General features: G+C 47.5%; 1 protein-coding gene, 1 long non-coding RNA gene, 1 other non-coding gene and 1 pseudogene across 3 annotated transcripts; 2 read left to right on the top strand and 2 right to left on the bottom strand.

The window, feature by feature from the left end:
* Positions 1 to 7,860: 7,860 nt before the first annotated feature.
* Positions 7,861 to 7,957, bottom strand: LOC123140423 (small nucleolar RNA snoR31/Z110/Z27). The gene has a single exon (XR_006469987.1). It is a non-coding gene; the product is annotated as a small nucleolar RNA snoR31/Z110/Z27 (small nucleolar RNA).
* Positions 7,958 to 9,314: 1,357 nt separating this feature from the next.
* Positions 9,315 to 10,812, top strand: LOC123140044 (uncharacterized). The gene is made up of 3 exons (XR_006469750.1): positions 9,315 to 9,721; positions 9,795 to 9,878; positions 10,209 to 10,812. It is a non-coding gene; the product is annotated as an uncharacterized lncRNA (long non-coding RNA).
* Positions 10,813 to 10,977: 165 nt separating this feature from the next.
* LOC123140043 (uncharacterized) lies at positions 10,978 to 12,355 on the top strand. Its single transcript, XM_044559773.1, has 2 exons — positions 10,978 to 11,177; positions 11,261 to 12,355. Exons 1-2 carry the CDS (start codon positions 11,085 to 11,087, stop codon positions 11,954 to 11,956), a joined length of 789 nt encoding a protein of 262 aa, XP_044415708.1. The 5' UTR covers positions 10,978 to 11,084; the 3' UTR covers positions 11,957 to 12,355.
* A 36-nt stretch (positions 12,356 to 12,391) lies between these two features.
* Positions 12,392 to 18,422, bottom strand: LOC123140042 (disease resistance protein Pik-2-like; annotated as a pseudogene).
* Positions 18,423 to 19,693: the final 1,271 nt, after the last annotated feature.

Below are 19,693 nucleotides of genomic sequence, written 5' to 3'. Positions count from 1 at the left end.
TTTGTAAGTATTTTGTATTATCGTCACCTTGAACGAGCGAGTCGGCATTGCAACGTTGGTACCATTTAATCTCTTCCTCATGGAGCTGGCGGGCAATATGCTCATTTAGATGGCTTTTTTGCTCAATCTCAGCAGCAGAAAGAGGCCTCACCTTCGCAATTTTATTGAGGGTATCGATTAAAGTAGATAGTCGCAACTTTTCTTTTTTTTGTAAATGCCAGCAGTGTGCTTAGCCCATCCACGAAGGAATCGGTGCAAGGCGCGAATTCGATTATTCCATTGTTGAATGGGCATGTTACCGCGAGGTTGACGCGCCTACACCTTCTTGACCAGGTCGAGAAGTCCCTCTCTAGTTAGCCATCCCAGTTCAAATTTAAACTGATGATAGTTAGAACTTGGAGTTGTTTGTCCAAAATCCGTTAGCAACGGAGTGTGATCCGACAAGGCCTCAATTCTTTCTAGTGCCTGTACCGAGGCTAGGGGATATTTATATTCCCAGTCGATGGTAACAAGCACCCGGTCAAGTTTTTCAAAGATTGGAACTGCTCGGTTATTCGCTCAGGTATATTGATGGCCAGACATAGTGAGCTCCCGCAGGTATAGGCTGTCAATAATAGCATTGAAGAGGAATAGCCACATAGTATCAAACCGGCCATTGTTTTTTCCCGTTGATATCAAAGGATATTGAAGTCCTCCCCCCCCCCCCCCCATTAACATGGGATGGGGATTGTCTTGGCAGGTATTAACAAGTTGCTATAGAAGAGTAGACTTAAACTCCTCCTGGACGACGCCATATACAGCCAAGATGCTCCAAAGGAAGTTGTCAGACTTATTTCGAAGGTGAAATTTGATATGATATTCCCCCTTTGGCGCGGACAAATGTTCCAAGTACGTGGAATGGATGCCTAGCAAGATTCCACCGGACCTCCCAGACGTGGGTAAGACGTGCCATTCATAATAGTAAACACATGAAAAGTGGTTAAGATCACGTGTTGGGAAGTCACGTTTGCCCGACTCAGTGATAGCCACAAAGTCCAATTCATGATCCTTTACACAATCGACAATATGTTTGTGTTTAGCCAAGTCACCAAGACCTCTGCTATTCCAAAACATGCCTCTCATGATGAACCATTTTGTTGTTGTTTAGAGGCCTTTGTCCTCTTAGATGGACACCCTCTTTTCTTTGCTGAATTAGAATTGTTCTTTCGTACCAACGCCACAAGCTCACATAGCATAGTATCACGTACATTATCATCCAAGTCTACCGCAGTTGTGTCTTTAACTAGATGGGAGAGAAGCTTGCCTTCATGATTGGCATCAGCATCCTCATCCTCCTCATCTGACACGAGAGGGTCCGCAAATGTCGAAAACTTACAAGCAACTGTAAGTCGGTTGAACTCCACTTGTTTAAGAGCCCTAACAGAAACCTCTTTCTCACTACGTCCTAATGAAACTCGAAGGCTAGCAGTATTTGAATGCACTTTGGATTTATCAAAAGACAAAAATGATTGACGAGAAGAGGTACCTTCAAAGTCGAGGTTGCGGGCAGCTGTCCTGCACATGACCCTCACCAAAGAGTCCTCTTCGGTGGCTATTGTACCATCAACACCGATGGAGTGATGACCGCTGCGCCTCAGCGATGATGGAACGAGGTTGGCAGTAGTGGCAGTCCCGGTGACCCCGAGTGGTGGAGTAGACGGGTGCGGCGACGATGAAGAAGACCGTGAGGGCTGCATATCAACCTCCGGCTCCACGAGAGCCCTGGAAGCGGGCGCCCCTCCCGGTGTCGGAGGCGAAGAGGACAAAGCTCGCAACTCTGCCATCGCCGGCTCATGGTCGTCCCTAACAGACGGGGAGAAAATCACTCCTCGTCCGGTAGGTGACGTAGGTTTGGACGATGGTGGCGGCGAGGCCGCGCACACAGGAGCCTCCGCAGGTGCCAACCCCTCAAAGTGAGTCCGGTCCTGGCTCCCCTCTTCGGGCGAGGCGGTGCCGCTAGCTGAGTCAGAGTCGGCGGCGTCGAAGTCTGTGGCGCCGACATCATCAAAAGAGCCGGCGCAGTGTTCGCCGGGGCCGCCGTAGACGAATGTGCCGAAGGTGGAAACGAAGAAGCAGCCTTGGAATGACAGCGATGAAGAACTTATCCGGCGTCGAAGACCCCCCCCCCCCCCCCGAGATAGGCATGGACGAGTTCATCTACATGGGCACCACTCCACCCGTGGTAGGAGAAACCGAAGAGTCGTTGGACGATGAAGTGGGCTTGGGCCTCTTGTCTTAAATGTAAATTTTTTTTAGAGATTGTAATAAGAGACTACATACGAATGTATATAAAAATATTTTAGAGTGTAGATTCATTCATTTTGTTTTGTATATAGTTCATAATGAAATCTCTAAAAACACTTATATTTAGGAACGGAGGGAGTAACTTGCATTTGAGTAGGTTCTGTTGAGATAATAATGGGTCCAAGTTTACAGTTTTCCGTACATGTAGGCCTCATATCCATGCATGGTAACGTACTAGTACTTGCTAGTTTAAACTTCACAATCGTCGATTAATTCTATGTCGACGGATCGACCGCGATGCGTCGACATACACATACGCTTTCACATTTGAAGTATACTTCATTGCTAGTTGACGCTGCCACTCACCCACCGCACTCATTAGTCCACGAAAATTCTGCATCATAGCCCAGCAGATCTTTGTTCCTGAGCACTTTCTCGTACCCCTCCAAGAAAATTCTGCATAATAGCCCAGCAAATCTTTGTTCCTGAGCACTCTTTTGTTTTTATTTACTTTGCATATTAAATTTGACTGAAGTCAAACTTATTAAAGTTTGGCCAAGTTTATAGAAAAATTTATGAACATTTACAATAACAAATCTGCGCGATATGCCGACGACTTACTACTGGGAATCGTGGGTGCCGCATTTCTTCTCATAGATATACAAACACGTATCACCCACTTCCTACAATCCGGCCTGAACCTTTGGGTAGGCTCCGCGGGATCAACTATATGAGGTGAAAGTATATTCAATAATGAATGTAATGGTGTTGATTTGTTATTGTATATATTAATATTTTTGTCTATAAAACTTGTTAAAGTTTATAAAGTTTAACTTTGACCAAAACTAATATGCGAAATAAATAAAAAAGAAAGGAGTATATGTTAGTTTAGAACTTTAGGTAGATACCAGTCTTCTATAGCTGTCCTCCACGTCAGCTGTAGATAGTTGTAAAAACAGCCTGTACAGTAGGCCGTCTCTTTTACTATCTGTAGCTCACAAAAATTAGGAAATATTGTTGATTTAAAATACGATGGTTAGGCGGAGGGAACAACCAAACAATCCGATACACGTCTAAGCGTACGGCTGCTCAGAAATTCTTTTGTTGAATAAAGCTCTCTAAAGTTCCCTGCAAAAAGAAAAGACGTCTGAGCGTATACCGGGAGTAGGGCAGTAGGCTATCGATAACTAGCATAGAAATATCGAATGTGGCAGGTGTTACAGACGGTTGGCTGAGTGGACACCTCCGTACAAGCCCTTAGGCCAACGGCAAGTTTGATAAATTTGACCTATAGATGAAATTAAATCACAGAATGAACTGTCTGTAAAATTATTTCACGCAGTTGACCCGTGGCGCCTAGCTCTCAGGCAACGCCCGGGAGCTAGGCGCTGCACTAGTGCAACGCCTAGGAGCTAGGCGCTATATTGTATAGTGTGGCGCCTAGCTCTCAGGCGCTGCACACCACTTAGTAATTTTCTGATCACACGTGTGCGACGCTGACCGTGTAGCGCCTATCTCTGAGGCGTTGCACAGTGTAGTGTGGCACCTTCGTGGCGGGCGTCACACAAAAAGGTCAGCCGCGTGAAATAGTTTCACGGATAGTTCATTCTATGATTTGATTTCGTCTATAGGTCAAATTTGTCAAATTTGCCTAGGCCAACTCCAACCGGCCGACGCGTACGGACACGGATTTGATCCGATTTTTGTTCGTTTGGATCGGCGGAAGGGGCGGTGTCCGCTCTTGTCCGTGTTTACCCTGCCAAGCACGCCAACAAGGACACGGCGGCGGTAATGATCGCCCTCATCGTACGCTTACTCCGGTCTCCGGCAAGTTTGGTAGTTGGTTTTGTGTTATGTCCGGGCTATAAGATCAACAGTAGATAGACATTCACAATGCATGTGTACATATATGCTGCCTTGCCTCTGTAAGTACCCATCGAGGATTAAAAGCACGACGGTGATGCAGGTCCCATGGGATGTGACGGTCGTCGGCTGACCCGCGCGCGGTTGTCGCCTGTCGTTGCTGCCGAATAAACGCCAGGCCTTGCAATGCAAAGACTAGCTTGATTTTAATTATTAATGGACGCATAACATAATTTTCCTCTGGTTTCTTTCAACTACCAGCGTATGTCTGGTTCTAAATTTGTGGCCGAGGACAAGGATAAGGATAGGAGCGTGTGTTTATGCTTCTGGTCCTGCTAATATAAATTTGCTACTCGCAAATGGAACGTGTACTGCAGATTTTCTATACGTCCACTCCCCTCCCCGAGGCACTCCCGCGGGCGCCCCCGGGAGGAACCCTAGCGCCAGTGCAGCCCCCTTCGCCCCAACCCCCTCCCTCGCCACCGCCTGGGGCGTCGCCGGCTAAAGGCCATGTGGCGTTGGCGGCGGCGGGGCGGCTCTCTCCCGCACGCAATTGGGTACTCCGCGGGGCGTTCCCATCTACCCGGTGGTGTCGGGCGTCGGGCTGGCCCTGCCTCGGCTCCTTCTCCCCCTCCCGGCGTCCCTCGCTAGCGCCGCCTCCTCCCCTCCGTGGTGGTGGGTGGTGGGGGATGGATCTGGGATCCCTGGCCAGATCCGGTGGATGCTGGGGTTGGTATTGCAGCAGTGGCTGGCGGCACAGGCGTGGTGGTGGTCAGTCCCGCGGCCTCTGGGCATCGTGGAGGTGCCTGCGGCGGCGAGTGCTTAGCCTGGTGGTGGCGGTGGCCGTGCACAGGGGTTGGATTCCTTCGAACAGATCTGGGTGAAAACTTGTTTTCGGCTATTGCCAAGGCCGGCGGTGACGACGCTATCTGCATTGTTCCCTTCTTGAAGGCGTCGCCGTGGAGAAGCTCAAGGCCACTCTCTGCTACCTCCGGGGGAAAGCCTAGATCGGATGATCGAATGACGGCGGCGCTCTAGTGTCGTTCACCAATTTGGGGCATCATTCTTGGAGGTACACACGTGATCGAGGGACCAGAGAACGGATTCTTTGGTGGAGCGGTGCGTCATCTCACTCATTGATGGCGGCGGACCTTGGTGGCATGGCGCTGTGATGACTCGGAGTCTGATGCGCGGAGATGGACTCGCGCAGGAGGGTGACGCGGTCTCAGGTCGTGGTGGCGTCGACGACAGATAGCAGCTCGGAAACACCAGGCCTTGCAATGCAAAGACTAGCTTGATTTTAATTATTAATGGACGCATAACATAATTTTCCTATGATTTCTTTCAACTACCAGCATATGTCTGGTTCTAAATTTGTGGCCGAGGACAAGGATAAGGATAGGAGCGTGTGTTTATGCTTCTGGTCCTGCTAATATAAATTTGCTACTCGCAAATGGAACGTGTACTGCAGATTTTCTATACGTCCGCTCCCCTCCCCGAGGCACTCCCGCGGGCGCCCCCGGGAGGAACCCTAGCGCCGCCCCCTTCGCCTCAACCCCCTCCCTCGCCGCCGCCTGGGGCGTCGCCGGCCAAAGGCCATGTGGCGTTGGCGGCGGCGGGGCGGCTCTCTTCCGCACGCAGTTGGGTACTCCGCGGGGCGTTCCCATCTACCTGGTGGTGTCGGGCGTCGGGCTGGCCCTGCCTCGGCTCCTCCTCCCCCTCCCGGCGTCCCTCGCTAGAGCCGCCTCCTCCCCTCTGTGGTGGTGGGTGGTGGGGGATGGATCTGGGATCCCTGCCCAGATCCGCTGGATGGTGGGGTTGGTGTTGGCAGCGGTGGCCAGTGGCATAGGCGTGGTGGCGGCAAGTCTCGCAGCCTCTAGGCATCGTGGAGGTGCCGGCGGCGGCGATTGCTTATCCCGGTGTGGCGGCGGCCGTGCACGGGAGTTGGATTCCTTCGAACAGATCTGGGTGAAAACTTGCTTTCGGCTATTGTCAAGGCCGGCGGTGGCGGCGCTATCTGCATTGTTCCCTTCTTGAAGGCATTGCCGTGGAGAAGCTCAAGGCCACTCTCTGCTACCTCCGGGGGGAACCCTAGATCGGATGATCGGATGACGGCGGCGCTCTATTGTCGTTACCCCTTCGGGGCTTCATTCTTGGAGGTACACACGTGATCGAGGGAACAGAGGACGGATTCTTTGATGGAGTGGTGCGTCATCTCACTGATTGATGGCTGCGGATCTCGGCGGCATGGCGTTGTGGTGAATCGGCATCCAATGCGCGCAGATGGACTTGCGCAGGAGGGTGACGCGGTCTGGCGTCGTGGTGGCGTCGACGGCAGCTAGACCGGGCAATGTAGATGCAGTAGTACAGTTCCGAAGATGGATTGGTGGCAGGTGGCTGCGGCGGCCTCATACCTGGCAGGCGTCCTAGTTGAGGAGTGCGCCGGACCGGGGGGGTGCCCCATACCCGGCAAGCGTCCTGGATGGGACCTCAGGTCTTAGATGGTAGGTTTGGCTGCGAGGTCTGTTGTGTATTAGGCCCAGACTATCAGCACCCATTCATCAATTGGATAGGAGTAACGACAGATGTTTTCTAGACGGTGGCTTTAGTCTTACTGTTGTATTACTTTGTAAGGTCTTGTGTGAACAATTAATAAAATGGATGCATGCATCGTCCAGATGCCACTACTAGAAACTGCGATTTTACCTATGGCCATATACCCTAGGTGAAATAGGGAAAACCATAGGTAAAGACTTTACCTTGGGTTTGCCCTAGGTAAAGTCTAGACGGGAAAGACTCCTTTCCCTAGGGTGCATCTAACCAGCCCTAGGGCTAGTTCTTTACCTAGGGGCACAAGCCCTAGGGAAAGAATTTCACACGGCTGATGCATCCAACGTGTAAAGTTTGTTTCACCTATAGCCAGCTCTAGGGAAAGATCATGGGACCCTTTTGCAATGTCACATCATCATACACTTTCCCTAGAGCTATGTCCCTACCAAATTTGAATTATACCGTAGGGAAACACCAGATTCATATGTGCCATAATTCCAATTTGCAATTTGAATTTGAATCCACAACTAGAATATTTCAAATAGGAGCCATAATTCTGACCCAAAATAACATTTCATAATTAATATAGATATCTCTAGATATCAATCATCACATGCATACATCAGATGCAAATCACCAGCCATCAAGTTTGTCCAAAAATAAGCTATAGCTAGTGTTTGCTACAGCTAACCAATAAACATCTCGACCAGCATGCATGTACATGCTTGTTGTAGTTCAACTACAGTTTCCTACATCACCAAATATGTACCAGCATGTTAACTATACATGCACCAAAATGTTACTTCACACACACTATACATCCAAGAACATGAAGGGACTCGTTGGGTGCCCAGTAGTGATAGGCTTAGTGCACCAGCTCCACACTCGCTGAAAAATCCCCCAAACATCCCTTCATCGCCTGCTGCAGCACGATCATTTGATCCAACACGAAGTTCCTGAAAAGTAAGATTTAACATATTTTTAGAGGCTGGAAGATGACAACGGTAACTTGTTACGGAAATAACTAGAAAGCATAAAGAAATGATCTTGAAGCAAGTGAAATTGTTCCAGGGAATATGCAAAAAGAGCAAGAGCTTTTTGGAGCTAATCAGAAATCTCATCATGGACCAACCATATGCAGCAACGAGCACAATGTGTACATGTAGTACCATCAGGAAAAATATGACTTCTCATTCACAAGATAACAGCACTGTGTCAGAAGGTGTCCTAAGATTGTTTAAGGGTTTCATCACCTGATACTGTGATAAATACATAAAATCAATAAAATAAACAAGAAAAGGAGAAGAGATGTTGGCAGAAAAGGCAAAAGCAGGAGGCAAAGAATGCATGAGCATCATCCATAGTAAATACCTCTCACGCCAAAATGTAACTATGTTGTGATATATTATTTTAGTGTACACAAAATCAGAAAATAAGGCATGATCTTTGTTTCCAAATACAATAGCATGGACTACACTTGAACACTACTCGTTGCAGTACAGATTATGGCAGCCCCACTAATCAACATTGATCCCCCAAATGAGCCAACACCACACAGGCTATGTGAACACATTATATAGCATGCATATTGTCACAACTATGTGAACATCACAACAAAGCACTACTAGAAAAATGCTTATACACAGAACTTTACGAGTAGCGCTTGTTTGGGACCCTACGCTACTGGTAAATACCAGTAGCGCTTGGTACAAAACGCGCTGCTGATATTACTTAGCAGCAGCGTGGGTTTTTTTGGCAGCGCTACTAGTAAGTGTACCACACCACACCCCCGGGTTAAGACATAGTAGCAGTATGGGTGACCAACCCAGCGCTACTGCTAAAGACATAGCTGTAGCGCCTGGTTTGCAAAACGCGCTACTATCACCCACGCTAAGAAAATCCACCCGACAGCCGCGCACACACTCCACTCTTCCTCCCCCCCCCCCCACCCCAACCCGACGATTCCCCAATCCTACTCTCCTCTGCCCCAACCCCGCCGCCAGTGGCCTCGTCTCCCTCTACCCCGACGCCGCCGCTCCATCCTCTCCCGCGCCCCTCACCTTGTCTCCCATCCGCAGATTGAGCGAGAAGGTGAGGCAGCCCCAAGATCCACGGCGGCATGGAGTCTGAAACCCCAGCTAGCATGGCCACCGAGCCGCAGGCGGAAGCAGGTGCAGCACCAGATCCCTCTCCTCCTCCTCCTCCTTCTTCCATGGCCTTCTCATCTTCACTTTTTACCTTGCTGCTGCGATTTGATTTCCTTCCTCTCCCTCTTCCTCACACACGCAGGCCAAGGCCATGGCGACCAGTACCAGCCATAGCTCCGGAAACCCTTGACGCCCGGCCATGGAACCTACAACAGGCAGGCCATGGTGGTGGCCAGATGGCTCCCTCCTCCCCTCCCCCCGCCACCACGAGAGGAGAGGAGAGGAGAGGACAGGTGTTAGACTTAAACACGAATTAGTAGTACACGGCATGTGTACGTGGTGTTTTGGTAGGATTCCTAGTCCAACTAGGATTAGTATTCCTGGCCAACTCGGTCATGTACGTAGCTAGGTTAGCCTAGTATATATATATGGACTATATATGGACCAGCCCCTTGTGTAATCTAACGTACCGTGAGTTGATCAATAAAGTAAACAAGGCTCGAGACAAGCCTTTGGCTATCAAATTGTACGTTTGTGTTGCCGGCTAGAATCGATCAAGCTGATCGATAGCTACCTAGCTTTGGCTATTTATACCAACTAGCACTAGTACGTGCCTTGACAAGGGATAAGGGTGCTAGTTTGTATGTGCATATTTGGTGGCGAGTTTGCTACGGTGCGTTGTCTCAGCAAGCTTCGTTCATCGTCGTCGTTCGTCGTCGGTCGCCGCCTGTCGTCGGAAAGTACTCGGCGTGGGGACTGGGCCAACAGCAGGTGGGGGACATCCAGCAAGCAGGCCATGGCGGTGGCCAGATCCGCCCACCGGACCAGCCTCGTGAGGAGACGGACGGCATGGAGCTGGTCGTCAAGGTCCGACCTTGGTGAGTTCAATCAATCTCTTGGTTCTGCGCTTCTTCCCTTCCCTTCCTTCCCCTGATGCTCTTCCTCATGCAGGCAGGCACCAAGGTGCACGTACGCCATGGAGCTGCTTCTCCATCCAGCTCCGACACACACGCCGCAACCGCGGTAACCATCAAGGTGCAGCCTTGTTCATCCCACCTCCCCACCACTTACCTTCTTCTAGATTTGTTCATCTCCGCATCTGTCCCGTGCAGGCAGTTTGCTAGCATCACCAAGGTCTCCCACTCTGTTCCTAATTATTTCATTAGATTAGATACAGAATAAATATGAGAGGGAGCAGAAAGAATCATGTATTTCATTCGTTAGGAAACTATTACGTGTAGGTGCTCACGACCAAGATTGCTACTGTTTGTACTGCATACTGCTTTATGCATTGGCTAATTTTTTAGTTTGGCTTCTCACACCATGGTTTGCTTACCTAAATCTTTGTGTATGTTTGCACTGCAGGGTTGTGAACCTGTGATGCATCGGTGGACGAATCTGGTTTACGAGAAAGAGATATATGCGAGCGCTTTGTTTTCTTCTTTCAGGGTGCCTCCTACAAATACAACTACATGCTCAGGTCAGGTATATATGTTTGTTTCTTTGTCCACCGGTTAGACTAAAACTTATTTTGGTAGGGTAATATAATATTTTGTGGTAACTGTCCATGCGTTGAGAAAAAAAATGGATGGAGTGAGTTGAGTTGCAATTCCTACAAAGTAAATAATAGAAATTCTAATAAAGCATTGGTTCAACTAAAACATTCACAATTCCTTTTGGGATTCTTCGGATCCAAATTCTAACCAGTCCATTTGGTTAACACAAATGGATTACTGAAATGAATATGCAAAAAAATCAGAGATGATGACCTTGGGATTGACAATACATTGTCATCAAATCGACCTTTTGGGATTGACAATTCATATTAGTTCCCTGCTTATGCTACAGATTAAAGTACTTGTTGGGGAACATAGTAATTTCAAAAAATTTCCTACGCACACGCAAGATCATGGTGATGCATAGCAACGAGAGAGGAGAGTGTTGTCCACGTACCCTCGTAGACCGAAAGCGGAAGCGTTAGCACAACGCGGTTGATGTAGTCGCACGTCTTCACGATCCGACCGATCAAGTAATGAACGCACGGCACCTCCGAGTTCAGCACACGTTCAGCTCGATGACGTCCCTCGAACTCCGATCCGGCATGACGGGAGAGTTCCGTCAGCATGACGGCATAGTGACGATGATGATGTTCTACCGATAAAAATCACGTCCTTTAGAGGTACCTTGCGCATACATCTGAAGCCCCCTCCGTCGGATCAACTCTGGTATGGATTCACATCTATGCCTGAACTGGAGTGGGACTTGGAATCTTCCGTCGGAGACAGGAAAATTACCAACAGTCGCATCGCGTCATTTATAGGTAACAGAATCAAGGTAAACAACACGACCTTCCTCTGAACATGTTGTTCCTTTGCTGACTTGCATGTCTAACAGCGAAACACACCATGCTGTGTCAGGTTTCGCTCCGTGATAGCTTGGTGCTTCCAAACTGTGAATGCATTTCCATTCCAGGGATGCTGGCAGAGAAGGACGACTGGGTGCCCCGCAAGGAGGGACCTTATATCTGGCTCAACCACGAACCCACCGAGGCCAAAAGCCATGTCGCAGCCGCCACACCAACCCATCCTGAGGAAGCTGGTCCCAAGGACGATGCCATCAGCAAAAGCAGAGCACCAAGTCTGCCTGCTTCCTCAGCCGGGAGTGAGGAATCACTGAAATCCATTGACGAGTCAACCGAAGACCCTCTTTCCGCAGAAGCATCCCACACAGAGTCTCGCCTGGTTGAAACCGCCTCTCCTTCACACCCCGACGCTGCCGACGAACCGAGGAAACCGCTGCTGGTCACGGAGAAGCTCCAGGCAGACTCATCGGAGAGCAGGGCGGGATCCCCACCGTACACCTCCCTGAGGGCCATCATACCCGCGGGGGAACAGCAGCAGCAGCAGCAGGCGGTGGCGGCAGCAGCGGGCTCTGTTGGAGATGATGCGAAGCGGAAGAGCGGGAGGCGGAGCCGGATGATGGACCTGGGGAAGAAGATGGGGGACAAGCTGGAGGAGAAGCGGCGGCAGGTGGAGGAGAAGGGCCGGCACATCGTCGAGAAGATGCGGGAGAACGCGAGGACCAACAGCATGGAGAGAACCACCTCCGCGTAGTTAATTAGCGGGGAGCAGCAAGTTCGGTCAGTCGTGCTCTGTCGATTCTCTTTTCGATCGGGAAATCTGTGTATGGTAGCTGAGCTGAATCATTCCAGATGCATGTCACACATGTACAAATGTTGATTGACAATGAACATCTAGGCAGAACCAGCTAGGACAATGTGTACCCTTAGCTTACTGAACTTTTGTAATGTCATACTGAACTCAGGTGTTTCAGTAGTACCTGAGTGGCAATTACCATACTGAACTTTTGTAATGTCAAATTAATGGCGTTTCAGTAGTACATGAGTGACATTACATTGTCTACCAAGTTGATGAGGTTCGGGAATCATCTAGGCAGAACCATCTATAATGAAGCATTCTTCTGAACAAATGGTAACAAGTTGATGAGGTTCATGAATTACATTTGTCGAAAAATATGGTCGAAGAAGAACTACACAGAGGTAATGGCAAGCCAAAGTAGAAGTGATGTCTAGTTACAAAGTTATTGCCCAAGGCCAGTTCAAGGAATGAAATGAACAAATACACATGAACTTAAAACTCAGAAACTACACAACATAAGACGAAACCGCCGCCCAAACTGGAACATAAAGAAACACACTGGCAAGTAGGGCAACAAGCAACAAGTCGAAACCCCTCGCTGACATATGCCCGCGGGTCGAATCTCCTTTGCAGCATAGTAGGTTCAGAAAACAATTGGTGGACTTAGTTCGTTCATAATGGGGCAGTTTTCATTGTTGGCGAGCTGCTTCCTCATGTCATCCTTGACTTTGTCTTCCCTGTGTCTTGCCTCCTCTTCTGCTTCTTCTTCGGTCATATTTTCCTTTCGTGCGATGAGTGTTGGGGTAACGACGACCAAGAGCCGCACTTCCTTGATGCTTGGGAGAAATTCCAGTCCAGAAAAGCCAATTTTACAATCGATAAGTCGCAGATTCAGCACCTCGAGCTTGGGCATCGATGATGCCTCAAACTCCAACGATCCGACCTCCACGTCCATGTAAACAAGCTCGAGCGTCACGAGGCTTCTGAAAAGGCCACTATGGAAAGTGATAGGCAGTGCACTCTGGAAAGATTTCTCCTTGAAAGACAGGATGGATAGGTTTGGTAGGTTCCCAAGGATTCGCATGTCTTCATCGTTTATAGACACCTCGGTGGATTCTAGCTTAATCTTCACCAAATTCTGGAGCACCTTGATCCATTGCGGCAGTTCATCCATCCAACCGAGAAGCTTGAGGCTCTGGAGATTCTCTGGAGGTGAGGACATGCCATTCAAGATGTCACATAAATCCCATACCTCTGACCGCACTGACAAAGATTCAAGGCGGCCGAGACCTGAAATGGCTGAACAAAACTCCGGGCCATTACCCCTATCAATGCCGAACACTCCTAACTTGCGGAGGTTGGTGAGACCTTCTATCTCTTGTATGATGGCATTTTCCCATTCAAGGTGCACACATCGCAGTGTGGTCAGGGATTTCAGTTCCCCGATCCCTACTGGCACCTTAACAGCATAAGCTTGTATGACCATCGCGCAACAAGAAGCGAAAGGTACACAACATGCTAGTGATGGCCGTTCTTCTCCGATATAGAATTCATTGCCATCTTTCAGTTCACATAGCTTGCTAAGCTTGGCGATGGTTCTTGGCAGCCTCGTTATTCTTGTATATTTGATGTCCAGTGTCTCAAGTTGTCGCAGGTTACCCACTGAATCTGGCAGGTAATATATTCCTTCACACCCTCTTAGAGAAAGGTATCTCAGATGAAGATGATTCCCAATGTGCTCAAGGTGATGACCCGCTAGATCTTTAGTTCCTTCGAGGTCCAGCACATGAAGAAATCTCATCTTGTCAGAAATATAAAATGGCCTCCACTTGCCAAATACCGTCAATGACCGTATACATGACAACTTCATGGTGGCCTCAAACCGACCTTCGTCTCCATCCCAATTACTGCTTATGGCAAGGTGACGGAATGTGCCTTGGTTGTTTGAGTTGCATCCTTCCTCCAGCCTGAAAACAAGATTTTCCTCCAATGACTTTTCTATGATGATATCACGGATCGGATCATGTACTTGACATGAGTCAGCTCCTTGTATGCTGCAAAGTGAAATCTGAGTTGGTAATATCATGCTTCTCTCTAGAAGTTCCATGAAGTATCTTTTGGCTGTGGATGTATCCTCTGAGTAACCTTCCGCAACCCATCGGCACACCAAACGTCTCCGGCTAACTGTGCGATCTTCAAGGAAGATGGATAAGTACAAGATGCAGGACTTGAGGTAATAGGGTAGGCCATCATAACTTTTCATAAGGACTGTTTCTACGCCCTCAAACTTTGGATTCATCTCCATCTCCAGACTGATACATCGATCCAGTTTCATCCACTCCCCGACAGTTTTTGTTGGTTGTTCCGCCAAAAATCCACCTATGGTGAGTATCGCAAGGGGAAGTCCATTGCACTTCTTTAGGATCAGATTTGCGGGTTCAACCAATTCAGGATAATGCTTAGTCAAATCTGTGGCTTTATCCTTAAATACCTGCAATTGTTTAACATATAATTAGTCTTGACCACTATGTAATTAAGATGAGTCAGGTGTATAGAAACTAGTGTACAGAGTTTATTTTTTGACTATCATGTGCATGTTTGGGTGGCTAGTACGCAATAGGCTATGTTTGCTATTGACTTGGTAATAAACATCAGGAATGCAATTAGAAATATTTCTTTCATTATCTATTTTTTTTAATTGGAGTAACTTGGACATAGTTCTGTATGTACAAAAACTGAAATATGAAACACTATCTGTTATTATAATACAAGTTGAGTTATAACTTATCATGTTCATCACACAAACATACTTTGTACCAAATTGAACATCAACACATGTTTCCATCCATTCTCTATATGTATAATTTTTTTAGTAATTCTTGGAAAGATGATTATGTTATTTGGCTCAGTTTGTATAAAAGGGGAAAAGGAGAAGTACTTTTCTAGCACCATGTAAATATCAACCTGTTTGGAGAGCACGTAGTTTCAAAAATATGGAAAAATGATTAAATTGTATTCATTATAGTTACATGATTCTTTCAAAACATTGTTCCCATATAATTTGGTAAGAGAAGTAGTGAAGTCATGGAATTTTGCCAGCTTGATGCTAATGCTAACCTGGCCTAACTCGGGACTGGGTTCATGTCGAATGTATATGATTCCTATATATTTCCCTACAACATGATAGCCGAATTTACGTTCTTGCAACCCACTCTGAATTATCTCTTGTAAAGGGGGATGGTTGTGTTGTGCTTAGAGTATGCTAATCTGAAATATGACCCTTCGAAGATCTAGATAAAGGGAACTATATATTTTTGCAATTGAGAAAGTGAATAATATGGGTAGTGTTCTTTTAGTACCTTTTCTGTGAAGAGGTCACAAGCACCCTTTTCATCTAGACCATTGAGCAAGCATATGCACTTTGGGTTTTTGCAACAATGCTTAGCAATATCCTCATGCCTTGTGGTGATCAGAATGACCAAGCTTCGACTATTCATTGCAAGCAAACATGGCAATATTATATCCCATTCCATGGTAGACGAGAGGTCATCAAGAACAATCAAGCAACTCTTTTCTTGTAAACACCGGTCCAACAGTCCAGTAAAGTCTTCAACTTTCGTTGAAGCAATTTTCCTTGCATCTAGTTGAAATATTAAGCTGCTAAGGAGCTTCTCAATCTTGAAAGGTTGCAAGACCGTGACATAGGCATGTTTTTCAAACATTTGATTGACCTCTTGGCTATGGTAAATATCACTGATCAAAGTGCTTTTCCCAACACCACCCTTTCCCCACACTGCAATGACCTGAATTTGTTGGGTGCTAGAGTGTTCTTGAATCAATTCAATAATATAAGATATTTCTTTCTCCCTCCCAATAAGCCGAAATTCCTCTAGAGGACCTTGCACATTACTGGTGTGTGTGAGGCTCTCTTGGATCATTGTCATTTCATCATCTTCAGAATAAGATTGGCCTTCTTGTATCTCATTCTCAATGGTGTGGGGTAACACTAAGCTCGACGCTGCCTTTGATGAATATGTTGTGTCTTGAAAACTCTGAACACAAACAAAAGACACATTTTCAACTATAAATCACTCGAAATAAAATATGCATCAGTTCAACACACACACACACACACACACACACACACACAGAGAGATACACACACACACACACACACACACACACACACACACACACACACACACACACACACATATATATATATATATATATATATATATATATATATATATATATATATCCTAAGCTAGACAACAATATTAATGTCACAATGAACCGTAAATCAAAATCAAATGGCATCTATACAAGTCAGTTTTGCTCACATCATGTTTGATTTTGCCAAGAAATTCTGAAAGCGGGTGAGGAATTAGTAAAAAAACATACACGACCATGAACCTAAATTATTCTTGAATCATGTCAAAAGTTGAGCAGTACCACAACAGAATATAAAGATAGTGAAAAAAACATCGCACTCACATGACCAAATACAACATGAAATCCATTTCACATTAGCAACGGGTATGCCAAAAGTGTTCTTGTAATTTCAAATTTAACAAACCATCGCAACATTATCCATGTACTACACTAGATGGAAACCTCTCCAATGGAAAGGTGCAGCGGCATCAACAAGAAATACAGGGTTGGTGACTGATCTTGGAGGTTGCATATGTCTCTGGTGAGGGGGCTGTTACCGGGGTCATCAAGAGAAGTTCCACAACGGCCCAGTTGGCGACCATGGCTAACCTTGTCCAACACACAAATTAATCTGCGTGGGATGTTCCACAAGACCACGATGCGTCAAGATAATTAAGCTTTGCGCAGGTGTTTAATGGGCCATATTTTTGGTGATATGTCTAAAAGAGAAAAAAAACTCCCAGCTAATATCTAGAGACGCATCTAATCTATATAATAGTAGGATATATTAATGCTAGCGTGACCATGGTTTTCAATTTCAGTTTCAACAAAATTTCAGCACCAACTGAAATCACTGAAATTCAGTTACTTCAGTTTGCATTTCAGCCAAAAGGCCGAAATATTCATTTGAATTTAATTAAATATTACAATTTTTCAAAAAATATTTTGAAAAATATTTGTTTTCCTGTGTACTACTGAATTTGCTGAAATATTTTGACTGAAACATAATATTTCAGTGCCTACTGAAATTAATGAAATTCAGTGAATTTCAGTGAAATCTCACTGAAAGTGAAAACCATGAGCGTGACAACAAAACAAGTAAATGAGGGTATTAAAGGTGACATATCCTAACGGCTTTTGATATCCAAGATTTGGAGCAAGATGAAAGAGTAACAAAAAACTATTTCCAAAATTGAACTAGCTAGTACCTGCTGGTGGAAAGCATAGATGGTCTGCTCAGCAGACAATTTCTTCAGCTTGGAAACCATACTTTTCTGGCCTGGACACAAGCTTGCAACTTCAACTTGCTCCGCGGACACTACGATTTGGCTCCCCATTTTGTTTTCGGGGAAGCAAGCCATGATCTGGTGCCACTCTTCCATGGTGGATAGGTCCGTGAGCACAATGAGGCACCTCTTGTTGTTGAGGTACGCGCCGTCTTGGCGCGCCAACTCTCGACCCGTCTTTGCCTCCTCCAGCTCCAGCTCCAAAGGAGAATCAACCACCTCTACAAAAGTTTCTTGAAACTGTTCCACCATACTTTGGACAAAGTCCTCGGGTTGGAAAGGCTGCGTCACTCTGACCCACGCGCGGCATGGAAATTTCACTTTTATGGTTGGATTGTCATAGGCCTCCAGGATGATGGAGGTATGCCCAGCGGTGCCACTTGTTCCCCACACTCCGATCACTCGGATTTGGCCCGAGCCCGAGCCCGGGTCATCCCTGACGATCAGCTGGGCGAGATCTATCCCTGGTCTTGATTCATGCTGATTCATGACATGTCTTGTTGCTTCATCAACGCCGAGCATGGCATCATCGGCGGCGGTGTTGATGAGAGGTCGGGAGCTTTGGACGCACCGTCGATGAGGCGGTAGCGTGCATTCCTCTGGCTCACGTCCTCCACCTTGGCACGCAGCTCCTTCATCTGCTCGACGACATGGCGCCGGTCGAGGAGTGTGCGAGGGATTCCCCAGCAGGATTGCCCGTGGATGCGGACGACGATGTCCTTGAGGCCATCCTCGACGTCGTAGGCGACGTCGCGGACCTGGTTCGCCCAGGTCGTGACCACCTTGTTGACGTGGTCATCTTGCTCATCGTCGTGTGCCACCATCAGGAAAGATTGCGTCCTCTCCAGCTCGTCCGTGATGAAGGCCTTGTCGTGCTGGACTCCGAGCTCCATGGCCACCGCCTCCACGACGGCGGATTTGGCGCACCCAGGTGCTCCTTTCAGCACGGACTTGCCGATGCTCACCGCCGTGGACTCCATCGGTGTCGATTGAGCTTCTCTCTCCCTACCTCTCCCTGTGAGCGTTTGTGTGTGGCTGAGATCTGAAAACGCAGGTCTCAGGGCTCTAAATGTTGAGATGTGTATGCACTGTCACGTATATCCCTTTTGCTGTACCGTTGTATTCGTATATCCATTTTCTAATGCCATGTTTTGGTAGATAATGGAAGTTCATGCGCGGCCTCGATGATTCACAACTTCAACCAATTGTTAATCAAGATTTGCCAGGCCACTAATCAAGATTTGCATAGTAGTTAGTTCTACTATGACCCCTAGTTAAGCTGCTTGGACCAAGCATGCATGTGAGGCCCTTCCTCCAGAAACCCACGTCATGGATTAAAGTTTAGAAAATAAATAAATCCATACGGCTTTGATGCTAATAGCTGTCCATGATGGAGTATATGCCAGCACAAAGTTTGACTATTTATCAAGATCCATGGCGAACGTGCATGCACGTTGTGGGTTGTTGAGCTGAAAATCAAGCTTAGTTTCTTGAGTTGACTTCTAAAATTGCTGCACATACGCAGCTAAAAGGCCGTGGTGGCCATGACCGCGGGAAACCCCAACTTCGACGCGGAGCAGCGTGCGATCGGCGAGGCCATCTGTGACCAAGCCGCCGCTCGCCAGGAAGCGGCCGTCCTGGATGTTAGAGAATAAACCGTGCTGGGTGTGTGACGGTGATCACCAGCGTGTGTGCGTTTGTGTCTAGGTCTAGTTTGGGTCAAGTCTAGCCGGTTTGTGGCGATCGAGATAGCGTGCAGCAGGCGCAACCGGAGGAGCGCCCAGGTCTCGCGGACGAGTGGTGGACCCACGTACGGGTAGAGACCGAGTCGCGCGTGCGTGCGTGCGCTGGGTGAGCGTTGCCTTCGTGGGCGCTACGTTGGCAGGCTATATAGCCGGCTGTATTCGTTTCTGTTTGTTACGATCTGGTGTGTAGCCAGCTATAAGAGGAGAAAAAAGGGGCGTTCCGCGCCGTGGCGTACGTTGCCAGATACAAACAAGACCCTGTTTGCTTCGTCTACCTCCATTTTTGAAAACTAGTTCGAGCTAGCTAGGGTTAGACCCTGTGAAGAATGATTTTGTGCATCGATAATTGATTGATTGAGGTCAGAACCAAGGAGGCACGTTGGAGTGGAAGAGCAACGTGCGGACACGATCATTAAGAGTGCGGAGGACACGCTCGGCGCGATCATGCTGCTGTGACGTGTAGGGGCAAGTGAGCCGGAAGATAGTGCCATGCGACGCAAGGAGAT

This window comes from Triticum aestivum, chromosome 6B (genome assembly GCF_018294505.1).
Source record: "Triticum aestivum cultivar Chinese Spring chromosome 6B, IWGSC CS RefSeq v2.1, whole genome shotgun sequence".
In the NCBI taxonomy this organism is placed as follows: domain Eukaryota; kingdom Viridiplantae; phylum Streptophyta; class Magnoliopsida; order Poales; family Poaceae; genus Triticum; species Triticum aestivum.
The sequence above is the reverse complement of the archived record's forward strand: the minus strand, read 5'-3'. Positions and strand labels throughout refer to the sequence as shown.

Excerpts from the sequence above, each read along its gene's own strand:
- LOC123140043 (XM_044559773.1), top strand. The coding sequence starts at position 11,085 with ATGCCTGAACTGGAGTGGGACTTGGAATCTTCCGTCGGAGACAGGAAA. Across the intron at positions 11,178-11,260 it reads TTATAGGTAACAGAATCAAG|GTTTCGCTCCGTGATAGCTT; the intron begins GTAAACAACACG and ends ATGCTGTGTCAG.